We start from the raw sequence: 25564 nt of genomic DNA, 5'->3' as shown, positions 1-25564 counted from the left end.
TTTATATTCTATATAATCTGAACTTAATGGGCTGTAAGGGATTAATTAGCTTGATCAAAGGATTAAATACTAATGTGCAAAAGAAAAGTAGCTCTATATATAAAACATAATTCTACAAGCTTGTGGAAACTGACTTCAATAAAATCTACCTGTAATAGACAAAATATTTTTCTACAAATTTAAAATGGGGTGTCGATATTTTGTAATTTTGTAGGGGAAAAGTCTCTATGAAACAAGTTCAGAGTAAAAATGATTGTTTGAAAGAAAAAATAACTTTATAAAACATGCATGTGGAAACAAAACATCAAGAAGCTTTTTGCACAGATTCATTCAAATGGGAATGGGGCTCATATTCAATGGTAGGAATAAAAAGCAAGAGAAAAAGATCTATGTATGCCCAACAATTACCTCAATTATGCTTGGTTAATATTAAAAAACACATCAGTCTTAAAAGAAAACTTATGAACCATATTATGTAAGAAACAATAATTCAAGGACAACATGCTGGGACAGTGCACCATATAAATAAGACGGACTTAAAATAATGTATACGCCTACGCCATGTTTAATAGACTTCTATGTAGGTATTAACACAGCAGTGGTAACCATGAAGATTATTGACCAGCAGGTCATAACAACCTAAAAAAGGTCAAGGTATGTGGTCTTGAACTGAATTTACAGGAAAGAAATTATTTTCTTATTATAACTACACATGTACCATAACCTAGACCTCTGACCTTTAAAACACCACAGTATATTAGTTTCTTTCTTATCCTAAGTGCAAACCATTTAGTCAGGGTCTGTGGTTTTAATTTGAAGTTATTATGTATATTTTGTTTCAGTCACTCTGACCTTGATCATTATTTTTTTGCCCCAAAATCAACACATTTCTTTCTATCCCAAGCTGTAAGCTACAACAATATAGTATTATATTTTAAAAATCAATTTATTTTTATGCCTGCTAAAAAAATTTTTAAAAAATTGGGTGAACATACATGGTTGAAAACTGAAGTTATTGTGTCCAAAAGGCCCACTATTTTCTGTGAGTTATCAACACTGACCTTTGATCATCTGCCCATCAAATAATTAGGCCCTTTTTGTTACCTTGGTGCAAGCCCTCCACAAACTTGATCAAGGTATTTGGTATAGAACTAATGTTTTCATGCAAATACCATTTTTCTCTTTCCACTGATACTTAAACTGATCTTGACCACTAACATTTTGAAACCAAAACTAGCAGCTTCTTTCTAATTTAAGCAGTAAGTTATACCAACATTTTAGTGAAGGTACAAGGTCAAAAAGCTTAAGTTATTGTTAAAAAGGGTATTCTTTGATTCAGTGTTCTTGACCTTTGAGCCCAGCATTGGTGGGCTTCTTCCTTACTGCAAGAGCAAGTCATTGTCATTAACAAAGTTTAGTCCAGGTCTGTGATACAGAACTAAAGATACCATGCTCAGAAAATATTTCTTCATTTGACCTTTTGATCTCCAAATTAGCAAACATCTTCCTTATGCAAACTGCAAGTCATCCACAATCTTTGGTAAAGGTAGACGGTGTAAAACTCTTTAAGATAATTGTGGGGGAAACAATAGATGGATTGTTATAAAGGCAGAAAGAAAAAAAAATCACAGTATAATATTATTGTCTTTTGACAGTCATATAATAAGTACAAATCTGAGAAAGAAATAGCAAAATATATATTCAATAACATCTACCTAGAAAATAAACTAAAATTTGTACTAATAACACAGGCTTCAATCACTGAACTTTGTAGACTACTGTTTCAACATGACATGAAAAACAAGTTAAGTGCATGCAAATGCATTGCAACCATGACACTTTAAAGTCAATTTGCAAAGATAAGAGACAATAACTAAGGATATAAAGACTGAAAAAAGTGCCTAATGAAAACAAAACTGCCATACTTCTATTGTACCAGTGTTGTCTTTAGGAGCTTCTATCATTGTGTGCTGAAATGTGTATATGAAAATTAAAGAGATTATGGAATGTGGAATGAAATATATCAGTGAAGACAATTCTCCAGTGGTCAATGGGAAATGATCTTTCTAAATGTAACATTACTTATGCATCTTGTAATAATTTTAACAAAGAGATAGGATTATAGGATTAAAATCCTCTTTTGTACAAGCACACAAAAATTAACTTGATTCTACAAGCTCATAAGAATCTTATTCAGCACATAACAGATTACTCAGTTGTACAAGCATATAACAGATTACTCAGTTGTACAAGCATATAACAGATTACTCAGTTGTACAAGCACATAACAGATTACTCAGTTGTACAAGTACATAACAGATTACTCAGTTGTACAATTACATTATAGATTACTCAACTGTACAAGCACATAACATATTACTCAGTTGTACAAGCACATTACAGATTACTCAGTTGTACAAGCACATTACAGATTACTCAGTTGTACAAGCACTTTACAGATTACTCAGTTGTACAAGCACATTACAGATTACTCAGTTGTACAAGCACATAACAGATTACTCAACTGTACAAGCACATAACATATTACTCAGTTGTACAAGCACATTACAGATTACTCAGTTGTACAAGCACTTTACAGATTACTCAGTTGTACAAGCACATTACAGATTACTCAGTTGTACAAGCACATTACAGATTACTCAGATGTACAAGCACATTCCAGATTACTCAGTTGTACAAGCACATAACAGATTACTCATTTGTACAAGCATATGACAGCTTACTCAGCTGTACAAGAATATGACAGCTTACTCAGACATACAAGCACACAAGAGCTTGTTCAGTTGTAAAAGCATACAATGGCTTACTCAGTTGTGCAATTGCACATGCAAATAATAGTTTATGCATCTGTACAAGTACATAACAGCTTATTCAGTTGTACAAGAAATAAGAGCTGATTCAGTTGTTTAAGCAAATAATATCTTTATCAGATGTACAAGCACACAAAAGTTTATTTTATTGTACAAGCTCATAATAGCTTCCTCAGTTGTACAAACAAAAATAACAGCATATTCAGTTGTACAAGCACACAACAGATTCCTTCCTCTGTTGTACAAATACATGAGAGTTTATTCAGTTGTACAAGACCACAACAGCTTCCTTCCTCTGTTGTACAAATACATGAGAATTTATTCAGTTGCACAAGACCACAAGGCTTATGCAGTTGAACAAGATCACAAGCAAACAACAGCTTACTCAGTTGTAAAAAAACACAATAGTTTATTCAGTTGTACATACATACAAGGGCATACTCAGTTGTACAAACACATAAAAGCTTACTCATACCATTGTACCAGCAAGTATCTTATTTATACAAGTAAATAACAGCTTACTCAGTTGGCAAAGACATTAAAACAGCCCTGATCATGGTGACAAGTAAAGGTTGCACTCTTTCACTACTCAAGGACAAATACATATTTCAAAACTGGAATTAAGCAACTCTCTTTAAAGTAAGTTTACCTTGATCCCAACAAATATATGAAATCATAACAGTCCTGCAGTTAGGATTCCAGTATCTCTATAAATACAAGGTTTTAAAAAGCAAATCTAAATGCAAAATTTGAGACAAACCTTAACTGGCTTAATTTTCTTCTCTTTGGGTGGATGGGGTGAAGCAACCATTTTTGTCCTCCTTCTTGTTGAATGGATACGGGCTGATTGTGGTGGTGTTGGGATTGGCGCAATCAAATATGGTGAAACAGCCCCACCTCTCTCATGACGTGACAGGACTTGGGCATATTTCTGCAAGGATGTAGAGTCCAACTGAAGAAAAAAAAGAATACATGCAAATTAAATTATGGATGCAATAAAAGATCTGGACAATATATTTAAATCTGTGTCATCATCATCAACATCATCACCATCATCATCATCATCGTCATCAAAATAAATTATAATATGTACTATATTTCAGTACTGCATCTGCCACTTCTGCCAGATGGTCCTCTTTACATTCCAATCTCACCAAACAAAATCATGATTTTAAAAAGATTAAATTGTGGAATAGTTTTTAGTAAATTTAAGATAACCAATATATTTTTAAATCCCAATTTGTGTTTTGCGTGGTTACTAAAAACCAATAAAATAATAATCCATCTGCGAAAACAACATGACCTCTTCCCCATTCCATAAATTTAAGTACAACCAATAATGTCAAACCACACAAATTTATAACCATGGTAATAAACGATCTCAAAATTCATTGTAATGTTATCCAGCCTGCTTCTGTCAGAGTAAAGTTATCCTGCCTGTTTCTTTCAGAGTAAAGTTATCCAGCCTGTTTGTGTCAGAGTAATGTTATCCAGCCTGTTTCTGTCAGAGTAATGTTATCCAGCCTGCTTCTGTCAGAGTAAAGTTACCCAGCCTGTTTCTGTCAGAACAATGTTATCCAGCCTGTTTCTGTCAGAGTAATGTTATCCAGCCTGTTTCTGTCAAAGTAAACTTATCCTGCCTGTTTCTGTCAGAGTAAAGTTATCCAGCCTGTTTGTGTCAGAGTAGTTATCCAGCCAGTTTGTGTCAGAGTAATGTTATCCAGCCTGTTTGTGTCAGAGTAAAGTTATCCAGCCAGTTTGTGTCAGAGTAATGTTATCCAGCCTGTTTCTGTCAGAGTAAAGTAATCCAGCCTGTTTCTGTCAAAGTACTGTTATCCAGCCTGTTTTAGCTGCAATTTGTTTGTACAAGTATATGTATGATTTGGTTTGGTTTGTATTTTTAAAGCACAGCAAGAGAAGTAGAGTATTTAGTGCCAAGCTAATTGGAGTAAAGTGCCTTAACCAAGAACACTCCATGGTAACCAGTCTGGGCTGATTTGATAGTACGACTGAAATCCATATCCTTCTGGTCAAGAGGTTAGCATGTGTATGTCAGTACACCTTTAAGCATGACTAAGCATTTCTTAAGCAATCTAAAGGAAACAAGTTTCAAACCTTTAGACATGATTAATTCCCTTGGGTTGGGTCTGTGAGGATCAAGTTCACAATGTTCCTTGGGGTGGGTCTGTGAAGGTCAAATTCACTGTTTTCCTTATTCTTCTTTAGTAGGGCTATACAAATTTACCTGCCTAGTGCCAGAAAGACTGGTAAAATTATTTCTGATGGCATAAGTTTGGTATGGGACAAGTAGAATTTTTCCGAAGTAAGCTGTTATTGCTTTTAAGCAGTAAATTAACTAATTAGTAATATTCAGCAGTCCAGGATTACCAGCAGTATTAGTATCAATACTCACTTATAAGTCAAGTCCAACTGCAAAATGCATATTCACAGATCTGCCATATGTGTCACTTGCAGTTGGACTGGACTTACAAGCAACCATAAATGGTAGTAATTCATGTCATAAATGGTGTGTGTGTGTGTGTGTGTGTGTGTGTGTGTGATTTAAATTTTTAACATAGTTTTAACACTTTTAGTCAAACTGTTATAATCTCTGCAGTGTGGCTGCATTTATGGTGATGTCTAGCACTGGGGCATCATGCCACATACATGACCCAACCAGTCACATTATCCCGACACCAGGCCAACCAGTCCTAACACTAACCTCTTAATGCTGAGTGTTAAGCAATGCACCTGTAAGTACCACTTTTATGTCTTTCTTATGACTCATCTGGGGTTCGAACCCACAACCTCCCACATCTGAGGCAGATGCTCTAACCACTTTGGCCATGAGTGGTCATGTCATAAAAGGATTTCTTTTTAAAAAATGCTACGGTTGACGTTGTATGACATCTACAGGAATAAATCAATATACATTTGCCTATGACATCTATAGGGATAAATCAATATACATATGTCCATGACATCTACAGGGATAAATCTGTATACATATGTGTAGGACTTCTACTGGGATAAATTAATAACATATGTGTAGGACTTCTACTGGGATAAATCAATATACATATGTGCATGGCATCTACAGGGATAAATCAATATACATATGAGTAGGACTTCTACAGGGATAAATCGATATAATATGTGTAGGACTTCTACAGGGATAAATCAATATACATATGTGTAGGACTTCTACAGGGATAAATCTCTATACATATGTGAAGGATGTCTACAGGAATAAATTAATATTCATATGTGCATGACTTTACAGGGATAAATCAATATAAATATGTGTAAGACTTCTACAGGGATAAATCTCTATACATATGTGTAGGACTTCTACAGGGATAAATTTCTATACATATGTGTAGGACTTCTACAGGGATAAATCAATATACATATGTGTAGGACTTCTACAGAGATAAATCAATATACATACGTGTATGACATCTACAGGGATAAATCAATATACATATGTGTAGGACTTTCACAGGGATAAATCAATACATGATGTGACTCCGCTATAGCATGCTCCGCTATAAAACAAATTTGGATACAAAATGATAGCGGTGAGGATCCTGAAATTTATTATGCATGTATTTCTACAAGGATAAATCAATATAACAAAGAACTCTTACAGCATACAAATGCCTTGAATCGATCTGATCCTTTCTGATTTTCCTCTCAACTTCCCGCTCTGATAATGGTGGCGGTGTGACTGGTCTTCCATCCTCATCCACATATATAGTCTATTGAGAAACAACAAATGTATTACAATCCAGAATTACTATTCAGAAAAGAAAGAAAATGAATCTTGTAGTAAAATATCAAAATCAACTGTTTAAATGTGAAAGAAAATTTTAATGAATGGTTTCTATACTGAATGTAATCACTTTACATGTAAAATATTTTGGATTAGTATTCTCCAGGCTTTTAGCGTGAACAGAAAGATTACTAAACATATAGTTTAGGCATACAATATCATTACAATTAATATTTTCGAATTTTAGTTGCAATAATAAGTTGAATTAAGTAAGATCATCATATCTTCAGTTACAACATATAAGTGTAAAGTCTTGGGACATTATGAATGACATACTGTGCACCTAGGATATCATACATGAAATTTAATAGCAAACATATATAGAAATTACAGTAAATTACCCTAACTTCAACAATGGTACATCAAAAAGCTTAAGAGTGTTGCATTTGACAGAAGAGTAATTATAGACATTTAGGTCAAAATAATCCTAATCAAATTGTTGGTCAAAACATATTTGTAAAAATATAGATCAAATATTCCTAATTAAAAATTGAGGTCAAAATCCTCCTAATTAAAAATTTAGATCAAAATACCATTAATAAAAAAGCTTAAGTCAATATACACTTTAAAAAATCATCGTTACTCAGTGGCATCACAGCATGAAGCAGAAAATAATGAGTGAATATTGTGCAAAAACAACATAAAAGACCACATTCTTAACTATTATTGGAATTTGTCATGTTAATGTTTTTTATAAGCACAAAATACTGCAACCAGATGGACCTTTTCAAGTTCAATTCTAAAAAAAAACATATAACGGCATGCATTACACTCTTGATAAGTTGCAACTGCATAACACTCACATAAAAACTGTTAGTTTTTTGTTTGTTTTCATCAATCAGTTTTTACAAAACATAATTAGTTACTATAACAAACAACTCCTGGGCAAAATATATCAAATGCTGATAAGATGTGCCAGGCAATAAGCATACTTTCTGATATATATAAAGGATATACCATTAGTTGACACATCACCCACCTGGCCAGCACTGTTAAGAACTGACCAATCATATTTCAGATCCACCTGTTCAGCACTGTTAAGAACTGACCAATCACGTTTTAGATGTGATTGCTGGCAATAATTAACATATATACTTGCACATAAACTAGATCCAACCACAGACTGCATAGACCCAGATTTGCCTTTGCATAATGTTCTGGCAGACATGGGTCTATACAGTTTGTCAAGAGTAGTCACTATCACAAACAACATAGATCCTAATCTGCTGGTACATTATGCGACAGCAGATCGAAGTCTAAATTGTTTGCAGTATGACCAAACTTATATGCGTAAGAACATGTTTCAGTTGAATTAAAAAGTAACTACAAGCATCAAAATCAAAAATAATTATGGGCAAATTTGGTCTGATTAAAGGTTAATCTATGTCACCATCATTATCATGCTTGAAAATTTCATTAACAAATTTTAACAAAGATAAGTTTAATATGATAATGAAGCAGAAAGAGTTGGATATTTTCTGCATTAATGTCACTTCTGTCATTAATAAAATAACTAGTTTGATAATTTCATTAAAAGATTTTTTTCATAGTAAACTCTTATTCTGTACATTATAAACTCAAATCAAAATACAGTGAATCCATAAAACATATTTTGACTGCTATGAATTCTATTCTGTTCATTAAAAACTCAAACTGAATATAGTGAAATCCATAACAGACATATTCTACTAATATCTCAGTTCCTATAAATGAATTAATTAAACTCTCAATCCTTTAAATCTGTCCTGCGGTCTATTCTGAACACACATCCTCGTCATCATGTATATATTTGGGATTGGCATTCTTTCAATTATAAATTTAGAAAAATTATCACATACTGATGCAATTAGATATAATGAAGTTTTTGATGAACTGGTCAATTTATAATGTAAAAAAGAAAGGTGTACCAAATCTCTAGACCAGCTAATCTTTTCCATGAATTTTTTAAAATATTTTTTTTATTATCCCTGTAATAGGTTGACCACTGTTTTCCATGAATTTGGTACCATATGCTCCATCCATCACCAAAAGATCCATCGCTATCTTTCCTTTCCCCAAACCCTATTTATCCTCCAAAACGATCTGATATGTTCGAACTTACATCATCATGTGGTTTTACATGGCCATTTCGTGCAAGCCCTGGTGCACTCTGTGGGCGATATTTGAGGCTGATTTTTTCCCGTGGACGTTCAGACATAGGACGACTAGAAGTTGGAGATAGATACGGTAACACCTCTTCATCACCTTTTCGACCTCGCATCCCCTGTTAGTACAGGTTAATCATGCATAAAATCTCATAGCTGTTAATTATTATTTCACACCATGTGTCTCAACATTAGCAAGTACAATGTATACTCACTTAAAAGTCAAGTCCAACTCCAAGCAACACTGACACTGATTTGCCAGTATATAATGTACCAGAAGATCAGGGTTTATGTTGCTTGTTCTTCTGATTACTCCTGCAGTTGCAGATCTTTGCATACTTTACAACTGGACTTGTCTTATAAGTAGGTATTATAAGCAGTATTATACTTTGCTCTAATGTAAAAAAAATGTATTGCTGTATTATGGGTTACTTTTACGTACTGTATCTGACATAATCCTTATCCATTCAAAAGTTCAAATTCCAATTCAAAATAACCTTACTAAGCGCACATCTCAATCCCAACCGCATTTTTCTGGGACAGATGCAGTGAGATGGATGCTGTGAAGGGGCTGATGTGGTAGGAATGACATGAGATCAATGCTGTGGGAGGGATGATGCAAAGGGATGCCATGAGAGCAGTGCTGTGGGAGAGATGATGTTAAAACCCACCAAGAACATCATGATTTTCTTGGAACTTATTACAGCACACTCTCATTTATAGTATTGCCCAATGAAGCTATGGAATAAAACACCTGATAGTGAGATGTCCTTATAATGAAGTAGACTATAAATATAATTATGCATTATAAAATGAGAACAGATGGCATAAAACAAGACAAGAGATAATGCTGTTCATGGTCTTTTTCTTATCATAAATTGTTTGCTCTCAATTATTTCATGTTACTATTCCAGTATTTATTTTCTACGTACGTCACTACAGAATTTATAAAAACATCTGAAATGTTATTTGAAGACTTAATGTAGTGATTTCCTTTTAAAAGCCCCTTCTACTACTGTTTCAAATATTATCAACAGTGAAATGATATCTAAGGGAGATAATTACTATCATGTCTAATCATTTACCTAAATCTGAGTTGAGACCCTTGACAAAATTTACCATAAGGTCACATGACCCAGTCACTAATTTTAGTAGGACCATATAGTTTGTTACTAATACTTGCAATGTAAACTATGTTTAGCAAAATTATGGATATTGTGCTACAGACATGGAGTGGTTGAAATTCCATCAACTCAAAATGGATTCATGGCCATACCTGCCTTAAAAGAAGTGTGGTATAAAAAGGAACCATATAGTGAGTGAGTGCTTTAATTTATTAGTTTAACTGGTCTCAGAAAACATATTTTTTCCATAAGCTTCATTCAGCAGATTTGATCAAGAAAGCACATAGTTTTGTTATTATGTCAAATACATTGACCCAGGCACATTCTGGTGACAAATATTTAGGTAGCATGTGAATTTACTACCAAAACAAAAATACATATTGACATAAACAAGTAAATATGTATTTATCAAATTCTGGCTTGCTTCTATAAAGGATTATCAACTGGAATTAAGCACTGAAACAACTGCCATTGTCAAACATGGAATTTACAACTTCGGGTAAGCATTACCAAGCATCTATTGACAAAGGCATTTCATTACCCGACGGGGATTCTTAAGGCCCAAGATTGATAATAAGAAAGTGAATGTGCTGATCTAAAAATAACTGAAAAGTCTGCATACAGGCATGCTGGATATTGTTGCTAACTACCACCACAAAGAAGCACAGTGTTTTCTTCATACAATACTGCTGACTGAAGTGAGCTGGAATTATGAACAAATCTTAATGCAGTTTATATCTTATTATTTTAGTTAAATTTGGAAACAAACTACATATAGTGTATGTGCATAGTTGCTGCTGTAGGAAGGTAGTACAACTGTTTTGTCTTGTGAGACAGAGACAAATGCTACAATCAATTCAAATTTGTATCAAATACTAGAGCAGGGCAGTATCCCATTATACAGTGTTTTATTGGCTGCAAGTATTATTATTATCATATTCACTTAATATTATCATGCACAAAGCTACAGGCTAACTACACACTTCAAAATCATGCTCTTAGCAGATACATGCTGTTAAACATATTACAATTTTATATTAAAATGTATTACAAAACAAGAGTCTGAAGTGGGCCTCAGATCACTCACCTGATATTTGATTTATAGCAAATGGTCAAGAAATTTGGGCTAGTAGGTTGGTTTCTATATATATTTTCCAACGCTGTTGATTATATATGTTGTGAAAACAATTGTTTTAAGGTTTCTCTAGTGTTAGTATCTTCATCCATACTTGACAAGATGATAGCATCATTTGTCCAATGTTCAAAGGCCCCTATGCAAGGGATGCTTTGTGTATGGTTTGGTTTGGTCAATTTCTGTTCTGCAGTTTGATAGATAAAACTGTGCAAATGTTTATCCACTTTTAGTAATGTAAACCATATTTCATGGCAAAACTGCATCACTGGTATAAATCTGAAAGTAGTCATGCTAAGGCACTTCTTTTTCAAATCTGATTAAATCTGTTGAGAAATTTATATAAGTCATTAAAGTTATTTTTCTATTTTCAGTAATAGCAGCCATACTGGAAGACAGATTTGAATCATTTGTGCCATCTGATAAGTCCTTCATACCCAATTACATTCTGTAAAGGTATTCGTTACATCTGATGGATAAAATGCATGATTTGTGTAAATAAACTGCATGACTTGTGTAAATAAACTGTATGATTTGTGTAAATAAACTGCATGATTTGTGTAAATTTAAAAGTCCTTTACACAAGAATGCTTTCAAAGTTGCTGAAACATTTCTAAAGAGAAATCATTTCAGCTTTATTAAAGTTTGGAAAAAAGCAGCCATATTTGACAGGATTGACATCATTGCACCCCTTACTCCAGAATGCTTTCTGTAAAGTCTAGTCAAATTCTGTTTTGCAGCTTTGGCCTATTTGCTGTCAGATCAGTATTATTTGTTTCAAAAAAAACAAAAGCCCTCCATGTAAGCATGCTTTGTGCCAAATTGGGTCAAATTCGGTCAAGCGGTTTCTGTTAAAAAGTTGTTTGAAGGTTTTCTATTCTTTGTCGTTGTTGTTGTTGTTGTTGTATTAATGGTGGAGGAAGAACCTGGGAAAACCCCAGAAAGAACCACCAACCCACGAGAAGCTACTGGCAAGCTTTCTCACATACCCACATTGGCCGAATCCTAGACTTGAACCCACGCAGACAGAGGTGAAATGGCAGTGATCCGTAACAGAGAGCACTTTAGACCACTCGGCCACTCGGGGTCCCCCTATTCTTTGTCATGGTGGTCATTATTTGATGGTGGATAAGCATTATTTGTAATCAGACTGAAAGTTCTGATTACCCAGATGTTTTCTATGAGATTGGATCCAAATCTGGTGAGTAATTTTTGTGCCAAAGTCACTTAATGTTTTAAATTTTTTAATAAGCGTTGCCATGTTTAATCTGCCATTAATTGGCATTATTTAATTAAATTCTGAAAATTGGATTTTGAGAAGAAGTTGTTTAAAAGTTTTTCTATTTTCAATAGTAATGGCTATATCTAATGCAGATCAACATAATTTAGGTATATAAATTTGAATGCTGTCAGCCAAATTTGGTCAAAATTGGTCCAATGATTTTTCAGGAGAAGTTTGAAATAACTGTTGACTGACAGTCAACATTCAACAGACACATGACTATACCATAAACTTGCACAGCCTAGGGCCAGGTAAGCTAAAAATTAGCAAACATCTCAGGATTATGACTCATTCAATCTAATGTTTTAAGCAGAAAGACACAATGATATGAATCATTTGTAAATGTGTACTTTGCAAATGAAAAAGCCATCTCTGAAAGTAAAATCTGTTCCCTGAAAATAAATAGCTGGGTGAAAATTAATATTAATTAAACTATCTAATGTGTTAAACATAACGCAAATAGTGTTAATCCAGATCAAAAAGACGTTCAAAACAAGTGTAAAACCTGTCTAACATATTACATACAGTATCCTTAAAGGGGGGGGGCTGGTTACTTCCCTTTGAGAGCAATTGTAAATGAAATCATTCATTAAACTTTGAAGATCATTCACAGCAATACACATCAACACGTACACAATTTAAAAAATCAGTGTTTCTCCACTTGCTGTGTGTGGAAATTATGGTTAAATACAGATACCCTTGATCTGTCCACATTAGAAAGGCATCTTTATGAACATACTGTGATCCCTCTGTAATATAAAACCCTTCCAATTCAATGATGCTTCTCTCAAAACATCACTATGTTTACGGATGCCATTAAATTGGTTAAGTTATGTTTTATTGTGCTCCTGAATTAATATGACTCATTGAATGCTAGACCTTGGCTAATGATAAACAGTTATAATGTGATTTCACATTAAAATGCCTTTGCATGTACTTAAATGCATTACCTATTGACCTATTGCCACAAGGGAGATAACCACACCCTATTTATTAGCATAATGCATCATATCAAATCTTAGTATTTTATGCTGACACCAACCTAGGATGAATTGTTGCATTTTACTGCAAAGTGAAAATTACATGAAAAATGGTTTTAAAATGTTAACGTTCTAATGATCTGAATTTGTGTGAAATATAAAGGGACTTGGTTAAGCATAATACATTAAGCCTAATAGTTTGACAAGCTGTCAGTGTGCCTGTCAATTATATTTCTCATACCTTTGCCAATGAGAAGTATCAATCCATTGGTGTCAGCAGTGTGATATGGTTTGAGTGACATAAGGTGATATGTTAATTACATGTATCTTTTTTGCACCAACAAACGGCATGATAATTGTATGCACTGGTGTTTAACAACACCTCGGCAATAGCTGCACAATTTAAAAGTGAAGATGAACCCTTCCAAATAATTGCAAACATGAAGTACAAGAAGATAAGAAATAAATGGTAAAGATACTAAGGCCCTGCATAGGTACCATATGTATTGACATATAAGACAAGTCCAACTGCAACAAACCCATATCTGCTGTTGCATAATGCACTGGCAGATCTGGTTTTGTGCAGTATGTCAGGAGTAATCAGTAGAACAAACAGCACAGACCCTGATCGTAAGGCACATCATGTTACAGCAGATCAGGATCTTTGTTATTTGGAGTCTGACTTGACCTATAGGCAAATATATATGGTATATAAAATAAAAAATGGAGGTAAACCATGTAAACCACTTAGAATTAAAAAAGTATTGTAAAAAACTGAGCACTGTATAAAGCAGTTATACAGAATTCATCATCTCATATTGCTGATAGTTTTATTTATAGACAAGTGTTATCTTTTTGCAATGTGTCCTGTAAAAACTAATTACATTGTAATCACTATGCCACACACTGATTTAATACTCATTTCAGTCTAAACAAGTTTTTGCATCTTGTCTAGTAATCAGATCAAAAAATGCCAGTGATAAGACCTGTTTAGAATGATCACCACCAACTTCTCCAAAAGATTTTGTCTAAATAGATGAAACAAAAGAACATCTGTAATAAGATTCAAAGTTTGGCAATTTTGACAAAAGCTATGCAAACCATGTCTAATACCTAAGTTCATCAAAAATAAACATAAGCATAATTTTCTACAAGGATATGTTACTTTTGATCTGACTTCAAATGTGAACATTGCCGTAACTATGAAACAAAGTAACAAAACTTCACCACCATAAATGTCACATATTGTTTTGTGTTCATTCGTAATTAATAATGTCAAGTGTGGCATAAATATCATATGCTGTTTTGTGTTAATTCATGATTTATAATGTCAAGTGTGGCATAAATGTCATATGCTGTTTTGTGTTAATTCAAGATTTATAATGTCAAATGTGGCATAAATATCACATGCTGTGTTGTGTTAATTCAAGATTTATAATGTCAAGTGTGGCATAAATGCCATAGGCTGTTTTGTGTTAATTCAAGATTTATAATGTCAAGTGTGGCATAAATGTCACATGCTGTGTTGTGTTAATTCAAGATTTATAATGTCAAGTGTGGCATAAATATCATAGGCTGTTTTGTGTTAATTCAAGATTTATAATGTCAAGTGTGGCATAAATGTCACATGCTGTGTTGTGTTAATTCAAGATTTATAATGTCAAGTGTGGCATAAATATCACATGCTGTGTTGTGTTAATTCAAGATTTATAATGTCAAGTGTGGCATAAATACCATAGGCTGCTTTGTGTTAATTCAAGATTTATAATGTCAAGTGTGGCATAAATGTCATGTGCTGTTTTGTGTTAATTCAAGATTTATAATGTCAAGTGTGGCATAAATACCATAGGCTGTTTTGTGTTAATTCAAGATTTATAATGTCAAGTGTGGCATAATGTCACATGCTGTGTTGTGTTAATTCAAGATTTATAATGTCAAGTGTGGCATAAATATCATATGCTGTTTTGTGTTAATTCATGATTTATAATGTCAAGTGTGGCATACATGTCATATGCTGTTTTGTGTTAATTCAAGATTTATAATGTCAAATGTGGCATAAATATCACATGCTGTGTTGTGTTAATTCAAGATTTATAATGTCAAGTGTGGCATAATGTCACATGCTGTGTTGTGTTAATTCAAAGTTTATAATGTCAAGTGTGGCATAAATATCATATGCTGTTTTGTGTTAATTCATGATTTATAATGTCAAGTGTGGCATAAATGTCATATGCTGTTTTGTGTTAATTCAAGATTTATAATGTCAAATGTGGCATAAATATCACATGCTGTGTTGTGTTAATTCAAGATTTATAATGTCAAGTGTGGCATAAATGCCATAGGCTGTTTTGTGTTAATTCAAGATTTATAATGTCAAGGGTGGCATAAATATCACATGCTGTGTTGTGTTAATTCAAGATTTATAATGTCAAGTGTGGCATAAATACCATAGGCTGTTTTGTGTTAATTCAAGATTTATAATGTCAAATGTGGCATAAATATCACATGCTGTGTTGTGTTAATTCAAGATTTATAATGTCAAGTGTGGCATAATGTCACATGCTGTGTTGTGTTAATTCAAAGTTTATAATGTCAAGTGTGGCATAAATATCATATGCTGTTTTGTGTTAATTCATGATTTATAATGTCAAGTGTGGCATAAATGTCATATGCTGTTTTGTGTTAATTCAAGATTTATAATGTCAAATGTGGCATAAATATCACATGCTGTGTTGTGTTAATTCAAGATTTATAATGTCAAGTGTGGCATAAATGCCATAGGCTGTTTTGTGTTAATTCAAGATTTATAATGTCAAGGGTGGCATAAATATCACATGCTGTGTTGTGTTAATTCAAGATTTATAATGTCAAGTGTGGCATAAATACCATAGGCTGTTTTGTGTTAATTCAAGATTTATAATGTCAAGTGTGGCATAAATGTCACATGCTGTGTTGTGTTAATTCAAGATTTATAATGTCAAGTGTGGTATAATGTCACATGCTGTGTTGTGTTCCTTCATGATTATTAATGTTAAATGTGGCATAAATAACACATGCCATCTTATGTTCTTTCAAGATTAATAAAGTCGAGAGGGGCATAAGGAACAAACATTTTATATCAAGAAAATATACATACAGTCTTGTCTAGTGAGGCATACAAATTGTGAAGTATTTAGTCAGTTACTATTACAATGAGAATTTAATTATACGTTAAAGACTAAATTAAGTTTTATGCTTGAACAATTACAACAGATATAAATGAGATCTGTCTGTAACCCCAATGGATGAAAATTGTTTCAACTATAGATATAATAATTGGTATCAAAGAGAAAAATTGATAAATTTGGGTAAATTTCTTTATAACTACATAGGTATCAGGCATGGTTTAACAAACACCATGCTCCAATGAAACTATCACTTTTGTGTTCCATTTATATCAGTCTATAAAGACTCTCATAAAATTTTTTCCTGAAATCAGAGAATATAAAAAACATGTATAACTAATGTGAACAGACCTGAGATCTAATCATTGTGGTTGTTAGGGGTGTATTACCATATACACTTGCAAAATAGATCTGGTCCAACTGTAAACAACATTGGCCCTGATCTGTCAACTGCCATCGCATAATGCATTGTCAGATCAGGGTGTACGCTGCTTGTTCTACTAATTACTCCTAACAAACTGCATAGACTCAGATCTACTGATGCACTATTTGAGGGTCGACCTTGGCCAATGCAGTCTGAAGTTGGATCCAACTTACACAAGTATATTTAGTAATAATTGTATTATCAATTTCCACCATGCAAGAGAGAAAAAAGCAGGATTAATGCATGGATATTAACATTTTGTCTCTCTATTGTAGCATTTCACTTTTCATATACAATCAGCATGAAAAAATCATAACTCTCCTTAAAAAACATTGCAAATTTCCATATTAAAAATGACCTGAAAATTATAATTAATAGTTTTAATTCTAATCATTCATTTACTTTTATTAAATATTTTTATACCTTTACTTTTTTGTGCAATATACAAAATAATTAACGCTTTATCTATAATTATTCATACTATCAATATAAATTTAAAAAATTAATAATGTATGAAAAATGAAAGACAATATAGTTCTGTTACTTTGCATGCACTTCAACCTTTAGCACACTGTACACTATTAATAAAGTCAGTCATAGTAATTAATATTGACCAAGGCAAAGAGAGAGAATTTTAATCATCACCATGGTAACACATTGGTACTGCTTGATATTGCTGTGGTATCAAAACTTCTTCACCTCATTATTTACTATTTTACAGGATGAACAAAATGTATTTTTGATTCAATACACAGACATGAGAAAACACAGAAAATGTCTAATTAATAAAGCTATCTGGCCATGAACTCTGATGGAAGCCTTACTAAGGTAAATTTAGATGCAACATAAAAAAATAATCAGTAAAATATCAGTCCTGGAAATTATTAGAATTTTTAGCACATGTGACCTTTCCTAAACCATCTGGAACACATCTGTTTGCTTTGCCATCCTATGCAGAAGCTTAACTCAATAAACATTTCATTTTCTGTTTAGACATTAATGCTGGATGCAAAAGATCAAGTAACATTCTTCATTAGTCAGAAAATCGCCAGGAAATATCAGAGTTGTTTTTGTTTTTGCTATAGGGTTTAATGCCGTTTTTCAGCACAAGATAGGCTATACATGGCAGCCAGTATAAATGGGGGAGGAAGAACCCGGGAAAACCCTGGAAAGAACCACTGACCCATGAGATGCTACCGGCAAGCTTTATCATGTACCCAAATCGACCGAACCCGAGACTCAAACCCAGGCAGACAGAGGTGAGATGGCAGTGATCTGTAATGGTGAGTGCTTTAGACCACTTGGCCACTCAAGGCCCCAAATATCAGAGGTAAAAAAATGAATGATTATCTTTGGAATCCAATAGGATGCAATAACAACTCACTGACTCAATTTATTATAGTGATGCCTGTTGGGAATCCAATAGGATGCAATAACAACTCACTGACTTAATTTATTATGGTGATGCCTGTTGGGAATCCAATAGGATGCAATAACAACTCACTGACTTAATTTATTATGGTGATGCCTGTTGGGAATCCAATAGGATGCAATAATAACTCACTGACTCAATTTATTAAAGTGATGCCTGTAACAAAGAATACTCTATGACTCCCATGGACAGCATCATAATTTAACTTTAATAGAGACTATATTAATGTGACATGATTTGTGACAAGGAGCAAAAATGGAGTAGAGGCCTTGTATCCAATTTTCTCTTCTTTTTTTAACCGCATGTTTCCTATACCCAAGAATTAGGCTCAAAACTTACAAAGTCTATAGAATTACAATATATATTTGTGTACAATTTGGGTCTAACTGCAAACAACACAGACCTTGACCTACCATCACATAAAGTGCTGGTAGATCAGCATTTATAATGTCTTTTCTACTGATTGCTCCTAAGAAACTGCAAATTGATAAATCTATTAGCACATTATAGGATGGCAAATCTATTAGCGCATTATGGGATTCATAAATCTATTAGTGCATTATGGGATTCATAAATCTATTAGTGTATTATGGGATTCATAAATCTATTAGTGCATTATGGGATGGCAAATAAAAGTGTATGCTGTTTACAGATGGACCCAGCGTGGAAGGAAGTATATATGTACACAACAAATATTGTCAACTTTTTAAAAAAACCACCAATATGGTGTATAAAAGTATTAAATGTCACACTGTACAAGCCATAAGAATCAAATAAAAGCAAGAATCTATCCCTCCTTCAAGAGTTTTGCCCAAAAGCAATATTCATTTTATACTTCTATCAAGCAGTATGATCAAGGTGCAAATAAAATGTGAATAAATTATCAACCAAATGCATAAACGGCTTCTACTATCCCAGTAAATTTACAACTGAAAAGGTCGCTTCCTTGCTCTAGATAATTCAGGATCATTGGTAATTTCCCATACTTAGAGCATAAACAGCTTACAAATTTAAAACATGTTCAGCAATATCCCACTGCCTTTATCAGCAACAAATGTTGATCACGTGAATTATAATGGTCATCATAAATTACATGATCGACATCCGACGCTGATGAAGGCAGCTGAATATTGCCAAAAATTTCAAATTTGTGAGATATTGATGCTCTGCCTAGAGGAAATTACCAACGATCCATTAAATACAATTTTTGATGCATGACATTTATGAATTGCTATTTACTATTCTGCATATGGTTATGTTTTCTTTCTCTTTGTCAAGATTTAATCTTGTACACAATGTGTTTCTGAAGCATTCCATGCATGATTTTCTTCATATTCATATTACGGATTCTAACCGCATTGTCAAGAACAGATGATGGCCTAAGATTGTCGCTCATTTCAAAATTGTCCATTTCATCATAAAGCCCTGGCTTCTTCTTGATGGAATCAACAGCTATTGCTTGCCGAGATTTTGGTGAGAGTAATGGCAGAAGATGATCGCCATGTTTTTGATGTCTGTCAGCCTGTTTGGTGCATATATTTGAGGTAATTAATCAGTAATTCACTGCTATAACTGGTAAATCAACAAAAGTTAGTGAGCTTAAAAAATTTAGCAAATTAAGTACAAACATAATTTTCACTAAAGTTCCATGTTTGCAAACCTTTTTGACGAACACATTTGCAAAATTTAGATACCAACAAGGAGATTGATGATCCTGAAAGGTTGTAGTGCAGCTCAATATTAGTATACAGCAGTTGTCATTCATGGGCTTGTTCCATGATATTCTAAATACATGTATTGTATGTACTCGTTTGTAAGTTGAGTCCAACTGCAAACAACATGGACCCTGATCTGACATCACATAATGCACCAGCTGATCAGGGTCTATATTGTCTATTCAACTATTATACCTACCAAACTGCACAGACCCCGATCTATTGGCACATTATGCAATGTCAGATCTGGGTCTGTGCAGCTTACAGCTGGACTGGACTTATAAAAGATTAAATACAGTATTTTACACATTTGTATTATTTTCAGGTTTCAAGCCTCTGGTGCAACTTTTTCCATCAAAATTAATAGGACACATAATTTACATGGTTGCAATAAACAATACAGCACTTAAATGTGATGGAAATGTTTAAATGACAAAAGAATGAATTTCATTTATCACAAGATGGAGTCATTTGGCACTTTTTGGGAGATGAAGTAAAAGTTCTTGTTTTTTTAAAAACTGTTATTCAGCTTTTTTTTGATGATTCTGGAGATTATCGATTAACAGGCCTCAATGACCTGTCCAGGAGGCAGCCTCTACCTCTGATCAAGTAATGCAGTCCTAAATTTAATGTGCAGAAATCATTTTTTTCTTATTATCTTTAAGGACTTTTTTAAAAGACACAAAGTTATGAAACACTAATGAGTATTTGTAATATTAATGTGAAATTATGTGACAGGACATTATGTGACAGGACAGCTCCTTTATATATACAACATGCTTAAAAAGCAAACACATTTAAACTCATTAATGATGAGACATTGCCATGTGTGATGAAATGAAACATTGTGAGACAAATATGGCAATATCTGTGACAAGCATGCTGAAATACAAAACACACTTGAATGTATTCCTTTGTGAGACATGAAATTTGAATAAATATGAGATAAATCAAGACACATGTGGGACAGGTGAGACATTCCAATTTATATTTGTCTCACCTCCTCTGGATCATGTATGGATGGTAAATTTGGCAACTATTAAGAGAAATAAACAATCAGATATAACAAACTGACATACAATAACTTTCACATGGCATAAAATAATTACCATGCTATATGAGCAAGTGAGAGATCCAATAAATATACCATATTTTACATAATACCTACAATGTTCATTTAAGAAATTATTATTTCAGTAAATTTCATGGGTTTTTGATGCTGCAATTGTTTGTCCATACTTGTTGTTTTTAATTTCTTTGTGAAATTCATTCAATCTCTTTGAATTAAATTAATATGAGACATTGAGAAATGTTTGGTGATATTGATGTATGCGTCATTAATACTGAGGCTGATTAGTGCTGATGAGGTGGGAACTGCCAAATTAGTGAAGCAAACTGTACTTTAAAACAATCATTCTGAAGTGAAGCTATATCTTTATTACCCAAAATAGTCCATAGTTGCTTGTATTATATAAATGTAAAAAACTGAATCCAAAGTGCACCATAAATTATATATCCAATAAAGGAAATAGCATTTATATTTCCTGTATAAGTTGAATCCAAAAAAAAAAAACATTGACTCTGATCTGCCATTGCATAATGTGCTGGCAGGTCAGTGTCTTTTTTTGTCTGTTCTATTGATTGCTCCTAACAATCTGCATAGATCCAGATCTGCCAGTGAATTATGTGACAACAGATCTTGGTCTCAGCAGTTTGTAGATGGACGTGACATACAACTGAATAAATATGGTATGTAAAAATGGGTTATAATAAACTAACATAACATAAAGACAAAATTGGGATCTCTACTTATTTAAAATAAACATGTCCCAGAGAAAGTTTATTCAATGATTTATGCTTAACTTTCTTTAAACTACTAATACGTGAAAATATTTTATCACAAACATATCTTCCCAAACAATGGTTCTTTATATTATCTCTCTACTGTATATGTAATTTTCATTTGGTTCTCTAACTTATATTACAGCTCTATTGTTTTTTAAATTTTGAACCAAAAACAGAACAATAATAACAATTTGATTTTGTACAAAATTACATCTGAAATTTTAACAATGAAATGATTCCATTTTGTCTCCATCTAAAATTTTAACACTTACCCTCACTCTTCTGACCATTTCAATCTTCGCGATTTCTTCCAGTTTCTTGCGTATTTCAACCTGTCTATACCGCTCCATGTCTAAAGTCTTATGGACAATGGCTTGGGCAAGAAGGTCCTTCACGTGCTTCTTGTGTTCTTTACGAGCCATGTTAATTCGATATTGGTTTTCTGTTATCAACTGCCCTCGTTTATTTATCTATAATAAAATAAAAAGTAAAGTCAGAAAGTTCTTGAATTTAAAGTCTCATTGCTTTAAGCTAAAGAGCTATTTGTGGTGGTAAACACTGACTGATTTATGAAAATCCACAACTGATTCAGAAAGGGATATAACTTGGTCAAAAATGGAGTGTGAAAAGGCACATGTTCATGCATAAATGTACCAAATGTTAAGAAATTAAATGTGAGGGTTGCTGACTTATGAACAGATGGACAGACAGTCATACAAGACATCAAGCAGACCTTTGAACTTAAATTGTGTGACCTACAGGGTTTCTACATTGGACCCTAAAATTGAATTCTGATAAAAATAACCAGCTTTTAGTATCTCAGAGCTAGGGTTACATGCTGACAGATACATGTAAAGCTGTTCAAGCTTTGTAGTTTCTCTAAAACATGAAATATATCACAGTGACCTAATTTTGGAAGTGTTAAGTATAGCTATTCATAGTTATCAGTATCAAAATAGTTCACAACATATTAATGTGTATGGTGTAAATTCACAAGGCAACTGGATGTATGACTTTTTCAATTGATTTCAAGGTGACCTTTCAACTGATGTGTGATCTTATAACTGATGTGAAATTTTCAACTGACTTCTAGCTGACCTTTAAATTCATGTTTAACCTTTCAAATTAATGTCAAAGTGACCCTTCACTTGATGTATACCATTTCAATAATTCATGTATGACTTTTCAACTGATTTCAAGGTGACCTTTTCAACTGACTTAAAGCTGACCTTTTAACTTGATTTTGAGACTGATGCATGATAAAAAAATTTTCATACTAATATTAATTAGACATGCTACAAAACAGAAAATCTTGTACATATTGACAAAGACGTGACCTGCTGCAATTTGTTCACATATGTAGTAATTTTAACTTAATACATAAACACAGAAATTAAACACTTTATATAACACAATGTGCCACTGGCCGCAAGCAATCTGCGATGACTTAAAACATTATTCAATAACTTGATATTAAAATTCATATAGTATTTCCTAAGCATCAAGATCCTTACCAGTCCAGATCTGATAAGGTGTCTCCTTATCCGGGAGTTGCCATAGTAACCAGAAAGGTGTCTGTCCGTCAAGGAATTGTAGGTGGCCAACGGGCTAAAACAAGAAGAATAATAAATAACATTTGCAATTCATTAAATTGGAGTGACATATAACTCAAAAGAAAGAATGGAACAGCTTTTATTGTGACTACATCATTAGCAACATCACCAACATGATTTTGATACTGGGTAATTTCACCTAAAACACTGGGTAATTCTACATGTAACACTGCACGGTTCTGCCTGTACTTGGAAATGGTCATGCCTGGCAGTAACAACAAGATATACAGAGTGCTAAAACACATGAGATAACCCCATGCCCTGAAAACCTCCAATTCTAGACTGGACTCTTCTGTATCCTAAGTTGAGTTTTCCATCAATTTTGTCAACATAAAAAGAAAAAAACATAAACCATGTTTTTAATCTAATTTGCCCGTCAAAACCTTGAGCGACAAAAAGTAACATGTTTATTATGCGTTTCCTGAATGAAATTGAAATTAAATGAGTATTATTTAACTACTTGTTGTTGGATTTATTAACATTTCAAAGTGCACACAACAATATTTCTGACATTAAATGAATAGTTACTATTATTTTAATCCAGATGTTAAATGACTTGCTAGCTACTGATTTCAATGAAATACAACATTAGTCTCAGGAATCCTAGTTGTTATGTATCCAGTGTACTGGACTGATTCCACTCACACATACAGCAATTGGTCATCTTCTAATTGCTATGTATCCAGTGTAATGGACTGATTCCATTCAGACATACAGCAATTGGTCATTTCCTAATTGCTGTAGCAGCAGAGGGGCTGTACAGACCGAAACTTTTTGCACAATAAACCCCTCCAGGAAACTATTCCTCGATAGAGGGCTTATTTCGACGAAATAAACCCTTCTATTCAGAATACAGGACAAAAAAAAATGTCCCCCGAAAACTCGAAGAGTTTCCAGGGACAAACTCGTTGAGTTTGCACTGACAACTTGGGTTACTTCAATAAATCTGAAACAGTTTCCGTGGCGGGGTCGTTATTGAAAAATCCATGGGTCGGGTCCATCCCCTCTGCTGCTCTGGGAAATGAGTTTCCAAGGAAAAACATTTTTATGTTAGCGGAATTAAATCATTGACAAATAAATAATGGCAAATATTGGAGAAGCACATACGACTAGATTAGCTCGAGAACGTCTCGAAGCAATTCAGAAATTTCTTCCTGTCCGTGATAGTGTCAGACAAAAATTACAACTAAGACAGCAAGCACGGGAAGGCTTTGCAGAGACTACGGAGGAATTATTTAAACCCGTGACCAAAGCTACTGAAAAATCCGCAGCTGTTACCAAAGAGGCTTTAATAGAGCAAAGGAAAATTTTACAGGATATTTCAGCTGGACTTAAACCCCCGCCTCCACCCGATGAAGTTGTTGTGTCAGTACCTGCTGGTAAGCGAGTAACAGGGAGAATTACTGACCCCGCCAAAAGATTTACGTCGGATTATATTGAACTTCTTAAAAATGTACCAGAAGAGAAATTACCTGAGACAATACTGTTAGGATTGATTAGAAGAGATGTGTCTTTAAACCCAGAACACGGTTCTATGACAGATGATAATTTTATCAAATATTCGTATCGTATACGTGAAAATAAAAAACAAATCAGCAGGGACGATACAAAATACGATAGACTTGTAGATGCTATACGTAAACTTGAAATTCCACCATCGCAACCTCAAGAAGAAAAATCACCGTTGCAACACACAGAACGACAACAATATCCTTCACGGCGAAGAGCAATAGATCCTGACCTAACTCCGTTAAGTGAATACGAGGCTGCATCTGAAGGAAGTCCGCGGGGCCAAAAATTCAAACAAACTAGGTCGCCGATAATTAGCTTAACAACATCTTCTGAAAGTTTGCCTCAAGACATTTTATCCCCAAGAATTGTACCATCAACAGGGGAGGGTTTAGGATCCGGTTTTATTGCCTGCCCTAATAATATCATCGATGATGTATCACGGTTGGAAGTTCTCATCGGAGGAAGACGTGCCGGAAACAATTCTCCGGAAATTATAAATGAAGCCGCAGATATCTGTCAGAGACTATTTCA

At 33.6% G+C, this 25564-nt stretch overlaps 1 protein-coding gene across 1 annotated transcript in view; it reads right to left on the bottom strand.

Annotated features, from left to right (window-relative positions):
* The window catches only part of LOC149783687 (uncharacterized), a 168830-nt gene that overhangs the window by 107962 nt on the left and 35304 nt on the right, over positions 1–25564 (bottom strand). The window contains exons 2-6 of the mRNA XM_089932889.1: positions 23423–23516; positions 22181–22378; positions 8768–8929; positions 6482–6592; positions 3592–3783 (exon numbers count right to left, since the gene is read on the bottom strand). Of these exons, the coding sequence (XP_089789015.1) occupies positions 3592–3783; positions 6482–6592; positions 8768–8929; positions 22181–22378; positions 23423–23516 (757 nt within the window). The remainder of the gene's footprint in view (positions 1–3591; positions 3784–6481; positions 6593–8767; positions 8930–22180; positions 22379–23422; positions 23517–25564) is intronic.

This window comes from Sinohyriopsis cumingii, chromosome 14 (genome assembly GCF_028554795.1).
Source record: "Sinohyriopsis cumingii isolate HCF-2022 chromosome 14, ASM2855479v2, whole genome shotgun sequence".
NCBI classification, from domain to species: domain Eukaryota; kingdom Metazoa; phylum Mollusca; class Bivalvia; order Unionida; family Unionidae; genus Sinohyriopsis; species Sinohyriopsis cumingii.
The sequence above is the reverse complement of the archived record's forward strand: the minus strand, read 5'-3'. Positions and strand labels throughout refer to the sequence as shown.